General features: G+C 38.4%; 1 protein-coding gene across 4 annotated transcripts in view; it reads right to left on the bottom strand.

Moving 5' to 3' along the window:
* LAMA2 (laminin subunit alpha 2) overlaps positions 1-13,390 on the bottom strand; it is a 1,405,743-nt gene that overhangs the window by 421,694 nt on the left and 970,659 nt on the right. For all 4 annotated transcript variants that reach the window (XM_082249565.1, XM_082249566.1, XM_082249567.1 and 1 more), the window contains 2 exons: positions 8,359-8,547; positions 8,151-8,269 (listed from right to left, as the gene is read on the bottom strand). In XM_082249565.1, the coding sequence (XP_082105691.1) occupies positions 8,151-8,269; positions 8,359-8,547 (308 nt within the window). The remainder of the gene's footprint in view (positions 1-8,150; positions 8,270-8,358; positions 8,548-13,390) is intronic.

Genomic DNA, 13,390 nt, shown 5'->3' with positions numbered 1-13,390 from the left:
TTGAGAAACACTGGCTTAACTTACCACCAGTTTTAAAGCTTGTGAGAAGATTTTGCAATACAGCCCCAGGCTTTAACTTATATACGATGTTGAAAAACATGAAAGTTTATTTACTAAAATTGCAGAGTACAAAACCTGGTGCAGCTGTGCATGGCAGCCAATTAACTTCTAACTTCAGCTTGTTCAATTAGGCGCTTACAAAAAAAACTGGAAGCTGATTGGTTTCTATGCAGAGCTGCACCAGATTTTGCTCTTTCCAGTTTTAGTAAAGTATAGCATTGCTTTCCTAAATGTGGATCTAGACACCCATGCTAGACTGGACAGTCAGATCTTGGAGCTCTCAAGAGACTACATTGCATTTAAGCAATACAGTCTGTTTTAGGACCCATCATATCCTGTGTTTTACAAGGATGGTGAATCAATAAATGACATTGGAAACATTTGCTAGTACCAGTCATTTCCTCCTCTGTCTCCTTTTCACTCACATGAAAGGAACCTTCTTCTGGCCTATTCTGTTACTTGAGGTCATAGCTTTAAAGTAGAAAGATTGTCATCCACTTTGAGTATTTTTTTTGTATTTCTCAAAGGATATATTGTTAGGACAGATTGTTTGACCAATCATCGTTTGACTGTATGTTTTTTATACTTTGAAAAAGAAATACTTCTATGTGATATATACACTAAAGTTATGCGAATGTATTCAAGGAGTTTGAATTCACCCACAAGATGTAATAGAAGGAGCAATAAAAACAGAATTTTTGTTTGCTCTATCTTATTTCTTCAGTTGGAAGACCACAAGGATTTACCAGCTTTTTTCTAGATCAATACAACAAACAGCAACTGAGTAAACATGTCAAGGGCAGCAGGACAATTGAGCACATGTAGCTTGGGAATAAAGACTATAATGGCACTACCATCATTAACGTGAGCTTTTGATGCTTAACAGAGTTCTGCAGATTCCCTGGATAAGCTAGACATTATGTCTAGTTGAATGCACTGATGCTGCTTTGTAAAGAATTAAATCTACCAAAAGAAATGGTACTAAAGGGCCTCTAGTTTGGAAAAAAAAACTGTTTGCTTAGACAATTTCTATACCCACATGGGACAAATGCATATAGATAAAGATTCAAATATACATATTTATTCAGTGTGGTGTTCAAGCTTTTCAGAAGCAAGTCTCCATGCATTTAATGGAAAATCTCTCTTCGTCATCTTCAGAACTTGAGGAAATGTACAACACACTATTTACAACCAGGGATGTAAATTTACATAATAATAAACTTTGGGAGCACAGAGCTACTTGTTGCTTGTCTGAGAGGCTTTCTGAGAGCAAGCAACAACTTGCTGTCTGCACAGTAAAGGTCTTTGGGGATTCAGCCCAACTAGTTCCTAGTCACTGTTTGAAATTTTAAATAATTTCAAGCAAAATGAAGAGCATACTTGCTGCCTGAGCTGATGTAATATATTATCGCTTTATGTTCGCTTCGAAAACAATGCACTGTCTTGGAATTATATTGAGACACAAAACAGAAATGATAGATGGGCAGGAAAGCACAATACTGTATGAATGCATAAATCAGCAGCATACTTATGTAAGAGAAAATGGAAAACATTTCTGCTAGTTTGTGATTAATATAACATTTGTACTGATTTATTATCTGGAGACGAACATTTTTATTGCCTTGTGCTGGTTTTCAGCAAAGTAGTTAAAATTTATCCATGAGCAACCACTCCCTTGTGTCATTTAGTATGCATATTCTTTCTGGATGTGTTAATAAGATCACTTGTGTGGTTATCAAACTCTAGGGTAGGGACACTGTCCCTGCAGGGAGGTTAACAATACAACATCCATAGAAGAGTTATTAACATTACGTGACTGCTTATTAAACTCAGACGTAGGGACACTGTCCCTGCAGGGAGGTTAAAAATACATCTATCCATCATCATGTAATATAAAAGTATTGTGTTTGTTTTAATAAAATTAAATTGTATGCATGTTTTTTTTTTTTTTTTTCATTTTTTTTTTTTTTCTGTTACAATGATATGAAGTTTTTTTTTTTAGGAATCTTTATAGGGCATGTGAAAATGGCCAAACATCAAGACTCACACAATCATTCTATTTATTGTCTGTTGTGACAATTGTTTATCGAGGTAGAATTATTGAGAGGATTGCTAGCATTACAGTTTAGCATCAAAATGGTGGTCAAAAACATGTTATTATTGCAATCCTCCAGTCGATGGGCACTATTAGACCACAATAGATACCCCTAAGCCAAAAAATAAATTTAACTTTGTTGTGCTTAACAACTTTTAGCTAATTGGTGCAATCATTGTTGTGAATGTTTTATGTACCACCCACGCTAGTGTGAAAATATCTCCAAATAGCCCAAATAATACTTTATAAAACTAAAAACCTAATCCTTCAATCCCGGACCCCCTGTCCTATGAAAAAAAAAATGATGCATTGGGCTAAAACCACTATATCTAAAGACTCACTATATATTTCAGTTATGTCATTTTGAAGATTCGGTCACATGCAAACTTAGACCCTTTGGAGAACTCCACACTAAACATCATATTTCCAATAACCTCTTTTACTCTTATCTTCAATTTAAACATTTTTTCTCCACTCTCTCTCCATCACTAGCTATAGACAGCCCAACCAAATTTGAACAAATCTGCATCCAAGGCCCGCAACAACTACACTTTATATCCTCAATTTACAAATCATTGCATAAAGCACTCCTGGTTACTGAAAACCTTCATCTATACAGTATATGCGTAAGTGGGCCCAAATTATCCAATGCTCTATCCCCATGAAATCTTGGAAGAGAATATGGGAATCAACTTTTAAATCCTCCAGATGTTTGGTATATAGGGAGAATGCATACAAAGTTTTATGTACTGGTATAGGACACCTAAGGTGATCCACACCACCAACCCTACTTTACATAATTACTGATATAGGTGCTTGAATGAATATCACAATATAAAATTTCAGTAGTGCAAAATGATGGTACCAATTGACCACACTTATATAATTAGTCACTGCAGCAAAAACACTGATGCACTGACCCAACTCAAATTCTAAAGTAGTACTAAACAGTCCTTTTTAAAAGTCCATAAAAGCATATGCACATGAACTTGAGACATAAACCAGGAAGAAAGCACTTGTGCACTTAGAGGGACACCCTCACACTCCACCACCAATGTGTCAGGAACACTTCAGATAGATGGGAGACTCACCAGATGAAATTGCCTACCCACTCTCATGGATCAGGCAATCGAGCGTATCAACCAATCATGTGCTCCTTCCAGTGCGATTCAGCTCCTCTATAGTGATACCTCCTCTCACACGTGTATGTAGAGATATATACAAACAAGCCTCCACTAGTGTGATACCGTTTTCACTGACGCTTTATTGCATAAAAACATCACACATTGCACTAACTTGTTTAAGCAGTAATAATAGCATTTAGGCTGTCAGTATCATGAGTAGTGGCAGCCATCAGTGCTCCCACCAGCTCCACGCTGGTACAAACGACCTCCGAAGACACTCACCACTCTATGATGGACAGGCTGTGGATGCCGTATGGTCACGCGATAGATAGATAGATTGATGATTGTCTCCGGAGGTCATTTGTACCAGTGTGGAGTTGGTGAGAGCACTGACGGCAGCCACTAATCATGATACTGACATCCTATATGTGATTATTACTGCTTAAACAAGTGAGTGCAATGAGTGATGTTTTTATGCAATAAAGCTTCAGCGAAAACTGTATCACGCTAGAGGAGGCTTGTTTGTTTATATCTCTACATACACGTGTGAGAGGAGGTATCACTATAGGGGAGCTGAATCGCACCGGAAGGAGCACATGATTGGTTGATACGCTTGTTTGCCTGATCCATGAGAGTGGGTAGGCAATTTCATCTGGTGAGTCTCCCATCTATCTGCAGTGTTCCTGACACATTGGTGGTGGAGTGTGAGGGTGTCCCTCTAAGTGCACAGGTACTTTCTTCCTGGATTAAGTCTCAAGTTCATGTGTGAAGGGAGTCACTTTGGGTGCGGGGTGACCAGGAAACTGGGGGGCACTGGGGATATGGTTTGGATGGCTCCAAATGGGACAGTGATATTCAGGAATGATGTCTCTCTTGAAATATGAAGATTTTATTCCCTGTACATTGCGGGGTCCATGACCAGGAAGTACAACTCCTAATATGGGTATTCCAGGAAGTTCAATGTGGAGACTGACTGTCTATTGCTTAACAATGTTGCTTTTGTCTGAATAAATTAATTGTGATATTCTTGTCTGAGGTGGCTTTCCATTCCCCTATTGTTAAGTGCGCTAATGAACTCACCTGTTGTCTGCTAAGGGATGTATTGACACTGAGAGTAATGTGTAATGGGAGCTTGTTATGTAACCATTGTGTGATGTTGGGGACTGGATTTGGGTCATTGTTCATGTAGTGACTGCATTACTTCTAACATGTATATAAAGTGTGTATTCCTTTTCAATAAAGAGTCTGATTCCTGCTTGACCCTGAATACAGAGCCTCGTCTTGTACTTGGGGGGGGGGGGATTATTTGTATGGGTTTCTTGTTCGGCTGAGGGGAGTGTCCGGTAGCTGCCTTTGTGTTCGGGAATGAAATGTCCTAAACGACTGTAACCCCTTTCATACATGGGGTGTCGTTACACATGTGTATTGCTTTTATGGACTTTTATAGACTTTTAAAAAAGGACTGTTTAGTACTAATTTAGAGTTTGAGTTGGGTAAGTGCATCAGTGTTTTTGCTGCAGTGACTAACTATATAAGTGTGGTCAATAGGTACCATCATTTTGCACTACTGAAATGTTATATTGTGATATTCATTCAAGCACCTATATGAGATTTCATGCTCTAAATTTACTTCTGAATAAGTAGCAGCATTGAGATATTTATGTGATAAATGTTCCCTATACTCCTGAGGGCACAGGTTCATTTTACACTTTTTGCCAGTTATGGGGTAATTTTGTAAGTGATATTATTGAGGATTTACCTAATTACTATTGGAGGTTTGGTCGAGACAAAGGTTCTCTATTTAACTTACTTTGGACATGTACTAACCTCCAGCATTTTTGACTTTATGTTTAGTCCATGCTTTAAAATATCCTTGATGCCTATTTGACTGTCGACCCCATCCACTACCCTCTGGGGTTAACTTTTTTAGACATTTCTAAAAAATCACAGAAGTAAGCTAATCATATCATAACAGCAGCTAGAAGGACCATCTCTAGGTGCTGGGTTTCCACTTCTCCCCCATCTCATAGCCAACTCTTAGATACTATAGCTATGGTTCGAGGCATGGTGCACCATACCACAACCTTAACAGAAAAACTGGATCTATTCTATAAACCATGAGATGCCTAGGACCAATCAGAATATTTTTCTCTATCTCTTCCTAGGCCACTACCCATATAACTGCTTTGACCTTTCCCAGTATGAGTCAGTCTCATACAATTGAATCTGTTTTTCTTTTTTTTTTTTTTTTTATAAAACCTGTTTGTTACTTTTTACCAGTTACCCTAAATTTTCTGAATAAATGTGATGTTGCCCACGTGTATCCAGCACTTTGAGGGCTGCTCTGACATACAGTATTTCAATGTTTTGCATATGCTGTCCGAGTATGTTTTACATCTTTTGGCTATTACAAGCCGTAATACCTATGTACCCTCTTCAGGTTGTTTGTGTTGCTTGCTGACTTCAAATCTTTTACTATTTTTCACTACTGTTTTGTGACATACAATTAAATTACAAAAAAAACTAAAGATCCAACTGCTGCTCTGCATGTACCCGTATTTGCACTACAGTGATAAAAACACTAGGAAACATTGCAGAGCAGTGGCTGAACACTATAGGTTTTAAAGGGATTTATTTTAATAAAATGGTGCACAATAATAGTATTTTAGATCTGTGTCTCTCTGTCTGAGAATTAGAAGGAGGTGGCAGAATCATCCAGTTCAGAGTTCTCCAGGTAGTGGCATAAGTTGGGGGACTATTAGAAGGAGTGGTATATTTTGAGCACATACATGAAAAATGTGAAGTCATCACTTAGCGTAAAAAGTAAAGAAAACAGCTGCTAGCACTAAAAGGTCAATAAACCAAACCTTTCCGGTAAAATAGTAAAAACAGTGTGCACTCAAACACCACAATAAATAAAACCAACAAAAGCTATGTTACAAAACACTTTTTACTATATTCTGAGCGCATATTGGCCTACTAATTACATATAAGGGGTCAATTACTTCCAATGAGTAAGCTCTTTTTAGGGGACACCCTGAAATCCAACAGCACTCATTGGAGATTGGAGAGTTTGGCACATTGTGTTTAAGGAGCACTTTGGATGGACTTTTTCACACACAATTGTTTATGCAGTTTATTTGGCACTAATTGTATATATAATTGAAAATGGTGCCACTTTTTATGCATATATTGAAGTTTACACACAGCAGCATTATTTACAGGATAATAACTGAATTGATCACATTGAGCACTTTGGTTGCATATTTGTATTTAAGTATTGTATTATTTAGCACCGCTACTATTTTAGTTTTTTGGTACATACATTGATGTCTGGTCATACTATCTCATCTTGTGCTGTCAACATAAACATGCATGCTTGGGCCACCTAAGAAAGCATGTTATTACACAAATCCCTTGCCTGATGCCTGCACAACTGGCTGTCTATGGCTTTCCTTTACCTTTTAAGACTTAAAATTAAAAAAAATTTAAATTACATTGCACCACACTGTGTTTTGTTAATTTTCATGCATTGTGTTGACACATTATAAAATGTGTGTTTTACTGTTCATTACTGCAAGGCAAGAGTGTAATTTGACTGCATCCTGTGGTGCATGTAAACCCTCTGCTGTCTAAAGGTAGAGTAGCTATGGCCCCATACCACTGTACTTCAGTGAAATATTACTACCTTGAAGACATAAATCTGCATGGAATGAAGGGATTGTATTTTTAACTTTTTCTATACAGTTTTGACATAGAATGAGAAAAAAATATCCTATTGTGGACAAAGTAAAACAGAGGATACATTTCTAGGTAGGGCACCTGGCACCATGGTAGGGCTTTATAATATGTGCCTACACCTAACCCATGAACACTTCAGCAAGCTTTGCATAAAAACAGGGATTCTTAGTTCCCATGTGTAGTATGTGTTCAAATTGGCCAATCACACCAAAGTTATAGCCTTATGGAAAGTCCTTATTTTATTAGAAAAATGCCAAACATTTACATGCATGGTCAATCCAAAACCTTTGAGATTGTCCTATGGGACAAAATGCATTAGGATTGTGCCTCTGAAACCTGATTTGCCTGCTTATATTTTTGCCTGTACCACTGGATCATCTGTGAGTGCATTCCATTATTTAAATAAATTGTATTTTGGGGTTTTACACTATGTTTGTTTCCTTGGGTTTTTATCCATATGGCCCTTGATGTCTGTGAGTCTTACCCTACATTCATCCTACTGGATACATACCTGGAGAACACCTGTGGTTGCAGTCCAAGCTTAGGAATCGTAATACCATCACATGAGCCCTTTTCACCCTTATGCTATACAGTAGTTTCGGGTCAACATCTTCTGGTGAGCACATTATTCATTTGGGTGTTGGTGATGGAATATATTCACTATATGATCCACCTGAACATCCTGGATGTCTTCACCTTATACGTTTTATTGGGACTTTTTTCTGGTTTTCTATTTGATTTATATACCATTGTATTGGTTTTATATGCACGTTATTACTCATATGTATATAGAGAGCTGTCACAGTTCTCTCTGATTTAGTGCTGCACTTTTTTGTATTTACAAGCATGTATTGAATTTAAATTACCATAAAATGCCAACGTGGCATAGACTCACACTTTGATAGCTACAGAATTGTATCTGGTCAAAGATATGCAGTATACAATAGAACTCATCAATATGTGTGGTTTTGAACAAATTAAATTGCACATTTTTCAACTTAATCCCTCCAAGCTTTATAAATGCCATATTGAAAAAATAATAGTAGGAATTTCTAGAAACACATTGATAAATAACCTTCTTCTAGTTTAATACTGTAACAAATACATACGTTATTACTATCTTTGCTTACCTGCTTTGCCTTAATACTCTACCATAAGATGCCTTAATTAGAATGTATTGTATGTCGTAAAGGACATCCATGAAATCTTGACGGGTAACAGGTCCTCCATCCATATTTTTCCACTCAAACTGAAACAGAAGACCAAAATAGGTTATAAGCATATAATTGCATAAGATGCAATGAACATAAATGCAAAAAAAAAATAAAAAATTGTTACCTCTGTCATGTCAACATCATGTCTAGTCAGCTGACCATTTTGGGGATCAGGCATGTGTCTTTGAATTATCCTTTGGTTTGCAGGAGGTCCACCTCTAATAATTACTTGAGGTTCATAAGCTGAAGGTCCAGTTTCTTCTCTGGCTTCAAAGTAGATAGTATATTTCAACTTCCCTCCATAAGCTGTCAACTTCAATGTGAAGAAAAATATTTAAACCCAATTTCAGACAAATGTATTAAAACAAACAATATTCCACGAAATCTATTTTTCATAGAGCTGGAATGAATTTCCAAATTTGTCCTGATATTAGCCTCCTGTAATTCTATGAAAGAACAGGCCGATAATGTAAGCAAGTCAACAGTATAAACATCAATAAGGCCCCATTCACACTTGTGAATTATGTCATTAGCATCTATCTGTGGCAGAAGCCACACAGAAAACACTGGGAGGCTTAAAGCTCTCACAGCTAATTGTTGCCACTCGCTCATGAAGCATTTACCTGTGAATAATTTGTCCTGGACACAGAGGTGCAAATAATCTTTGCTTGAGAAAACAGCCATGATTACCTGTGGGGGATGTGAGCCTCCTATATTGCTTTCAAAGGGGCTCCCGCCTGCAACTAATCTCCTGGAACCCCAGCTGGGTTTCCAGCTTGAAATCACTAATGGCCTCATTGACAAGTGAATGAATTGAGCCTGAAGGAAGTTAGAGCAGAGTGATGACTCTGTCAGTGTACCAATTTTTTTGTTGTAATATTAGTATCTGATTTAGTAATGCTTGAGGTCATTGTAGCCGTATTAGTGCACTTGCGACAGAGACAATTGAGTACTGTCCATGATACTTTTTTATTTGCACTAACATACAATTTTTAAGGACAAGCTTTCGGGGTATGTCCCCTTCTTCAAGATCCAAGCAGTACTGATTCACAAAATGTTAAGCAGAATGGTAAAAAAAAAAAACACAAAATCTCTAAGCCAAAGGAAAAAAAAAGAGAAAACCAAACAAACATAAACAAATTTAACTGGCAATGGTAATAAAACTAGCATAGTTAGTGAGATAAGACAGAGGGAGAGCTGAAGACAGGGGGGAAGGTGGGGGGGGGGGGGGGGATAGTCACAGAGGGGGTCGTAAAACTGTGGGATAATGAGACCTTGACAGGCCCTTCGGCCAGGAATAAAAAAATTCTTCTGGTCCCGGCCAAAAGGTCCTTCCCTAGAGGCAGGTGCGAAAAAAGTGTGTGTGGTGACCAAGGTGCCAAAAACTCAAGGTGAGCTCCCCCACAGTGAGAATTATGGCACCCCTGGGCTGCCACCCCAGGGGCACATACACCATGGGCTTCTTTCGGGAGCCAGCCCCCCGGGACCCAGCCCCCAGCCCCCCAGCCCCCGGCCAGACCAGTGTAGCCCCATCCCTACCAGGAGGCATCAGAACTTAGACGACTTAGGGAGAGCCTGCCTTCAACTGGGGACAAGCCTTTTGCAAGGCCAGATTCAACCGAGGAGGAAAAGGCCCTCCCACCAGCATCACAATTCCTTACCAATTACATCCCGGAGCAGTACTAACCGGCGTGGAACTGAACCGGCTTTCTCGCTCCGTTCAAACTGATAGGAACAGATCCCATTCAAATCAGGCGGTAATGGACCCTTCCAGCTTTCTCTGACAGGACTTACGCCTGGCCCCAAGTTACGCCCAGGCGTTCAGGTTTCAGTCACTGCCGATACTAACCTTCCAGGCCCATACCACTGATAAGAACAGATACTACACTTGATCTTAGCCAAAAGGCCAAGAAGACTCCGTCAGTGTACCAATTTTTTTATTGTCCTATTAGTATCTGATCTAGTAATGAAACTCTATTGTTCAGTTGCATCAGAGAAGAGTATTGCTACAGATCTGGCTTTGCTAACTGTGTGAGGTATCTGGAGCACAGGTGTGGCTGAATACAGTTACAGCTACAATTTTTTTTGTCAGGTAAGCAGTTGAGTATACAGTATGTATTTCTGCAGTGTGTTTAGATATATGCCTGGAATTCAGGATTAAAAACAATGTATATATGCACTATATTGTCAAAAGTATTGGGACGCCTGCCTTTACATGCACATGAACTTTAATTGAATTCCAGTCTTAGTCCGTAGGGTTCAGTATTGAGTTGGCCCACGCTTTGCTGCTATAACAGCTTCAACTCTTCTGGGAAGGCTGGCCATAAAGTTTAGAAGTGTGTCTATGGGAATGTTGGACCATCCTTCCAGAAGCACATTTGTAAGGTCAGGCACTGATGTTGGATGAGCAGGCCTGGCTCACAGTCTCCCCTCTAATTCATCTCAAAGGTGTTCTATCGGGTTGAGGTCAGGACTTTGTGCAGGCCAGTCAAGTTCATCCACCCCAAACTTGCTCATCCATGTCTTTTGGACACAGGCTGTGTCAAACAGACACATCCTTGTAATGGGCCAGCCTTGGTACCGTGCATTTATTGTAAACAAGCACAGCAATCACATGTCAATAGTACACAATGGCTTTCATTCTATAGCCATTTATGGTGTACTATTGTGATCTCTGTGTTTGGTCACAGTGATCACATGGTACAGGGACCAAACACAATAGATGTGTACCATGTGATAAAAATAAAAATAAAAAGTAGAAAAAATTAGCGCAACTTAAGTGAAACAATATCAATATTAGTAAATAAATATAGTGCAATCAAGTAGCTGCTATAACATATATGCTTATTACTGCATAGTCACCAAGATCAAAAAATATTCAAGGATACAGCGCTACTTTGTACATCATAAACAATATACATGTGCAAAATAAGCCAAGTAATAAAGTGCATGCAATAATCAAAGTGCAAATATAGTGCAATATTCTGATCAAATAGTGCAAATTCTAAACAAATATCTCATAAAGTGCAAATAAATGTCCATATAAAGCACCTCATCTATGTGCTTTTTATGCTTTTTATGTAAGTGTACTCAATATGCTTTTTACACAATAAACTGTATGATAAACACAGAGCACTAAATAGCCACCTCTTTTTTTAAGCACAATTGGCGATGGTGTGAGCCATTCAGGTGGAAACTAGCCCAGCTTTACAAGAGGTTTCAAGGAGTGTTTTCTGTTACAGTGGAGTGATCTTTTCTCCCCTCAGGGGAACTGCTTATTTGGACCTGGTGGTAAAACACGGGTCTAACCTTATGCTGAGAGGCCATCTTTAGGTGGTGGAGGAAGCACAAGCACCTCTCTAGTCACGTTTTTCACATTGCGAAGGAAGCAATATGAATGGATTGATTCACTTTATATAGACATTTATTTGCACTTTATGAGAGATTTGTTTAGAATTTGCACTATTTGATCAGAATATTGCACTATATTTGCACTTTGATTATTGCATGCACTTTATTACGTGGCTTATTTTGCACATGTATATTGTTTATGATGTACAAAGTAGCGCTGTATCTTTGAATATTTTTTGTATTATGTGAAAGCTGTGATAAATTACCGCTATCACAATAGTACACAATGGCACATGAATGGATGCCATTCATAAAAAAGATTGCTTATAACAGTGATCAGATCATCACTTTAATAAGAAATCACAGTGAAAAAAAAATCCTGATCACAACCTCAGAGCAGTACATTGTCAGTATGGTGGCACTGTACTGCTCTGGTTACAGTATATAAAAAAAATGTAAAAAAAAAAAAAAAACTAAAACAAGACAAATGTTTTGTTTTTTTTTTTCATTTTACATACTGTTACCAGTCAGTGTCCTGAATCACCACAAACTCACCAGTCATATGATGACTCAGACACAGACTAAATAATTTTCACTGATTTGGGTTATTTTTACCAAAGAAGTGTAGCAGAATACATTTTAGCCTGGAATATTTATTTGCAAAATTTTATAACAGAAAATAAAAATGTGTTTTTTTTTTTAACTTTTCTGTATTTTTTAATTTATATAGCAAAAAATTGAAAAACCCAATGGTGATTAAATAATACTCTCTATGTCCCAAAAAAATGATAGGTACAATGTTGCATGACTGAGTAATTGGCATTCAAAATGTCTGCTATTGAGATGGTTGAACAATGTTTGTCCCAACAAAGGTTTGAAAATGTAGAAACTGCCCTCCTGAATTGTATGTTAATGAGGGATAGTGTGGGGGGCAAAGATACTTGAGACTGTGCAAAAATTCCTAGACTCAGCCATGACATTTTCTCATCTAAACATCTAAAAGCTAAACATTATTTTTAGAACTTTGGTTTAGGTATGCTGTCAGAATGAAAACACATAACAAAGATATAGTGGGGTTTCCTCAAATTTAACTGCAAAAATGGAAAATAAGGGAAGCAGTTCGGGTTCATTACTACCATTGGTTTGAAGTGAATCATTTGAACCACTTTCTAAAACCATATTTATTACACTGCATAGTCTTTGAACTGTGGACAGCACATTTAGAAGGACCAATAATGGGACTTTTGGTTATTCCAGCCTGCTCACTTTTAAAATGTAGTAGGGCACAGAGCAGCCATCGTGTCAGTAAATTCAAAGCGGTTGCCCGGAAAGCATAGAGAAAATAGAAAAAACTGCATAGGAAGAGAAGAGATTATGGGATAGGAAAGATTAAAGTGATTGTAAGACACAATTTATTTTATTACAAAAACCAAACATGTCATACTTACCTGCTCTGTGCAATGGTTTTGCACAGAGCAACCCCGGTCCTCCTCTTCTGGGATCTCCCGCTGGCACTACTGGCCCCTTCCCACACTGAGTGCCCCCTTAGGAAGCTGCTTGTTATAGGGGCACTCATACATGCTCACTTCTGAGCTGCCTGTGTGTGTCCATAAGACACACAGAATGTGGCTTGGCCCCACTCCAGTTCCATCCTCATTGGGTGTGATTGACAGCAGCAGGACCCAATGGCTCCCCCTGCTATGTCTGAACCAATGAGGAGGGAGAGCCGAGAGAGCTGCTGCTCTCAAGCACATAACTGGATCAAGAGCAGGCTCAGGTAAATATTTAGAGGGGCTGGGGGGCAG

The sequence above is a fragment of the Pelophylax lessonae genome (assembly GCF_965119305.1).
Source record: "Pelophylax lessonae genome assembly, chromosome: 3".
NCBI lineage: Eukaryota > Metazoa > Chordata > Amphibia > Anura > Ranidae > Pelophylax > Pelophylax lessonae.
Note: the sequence above shows the minus strand (reverse complement) of the source record. Positions and strands in the feature narration are given on the sequence as shown.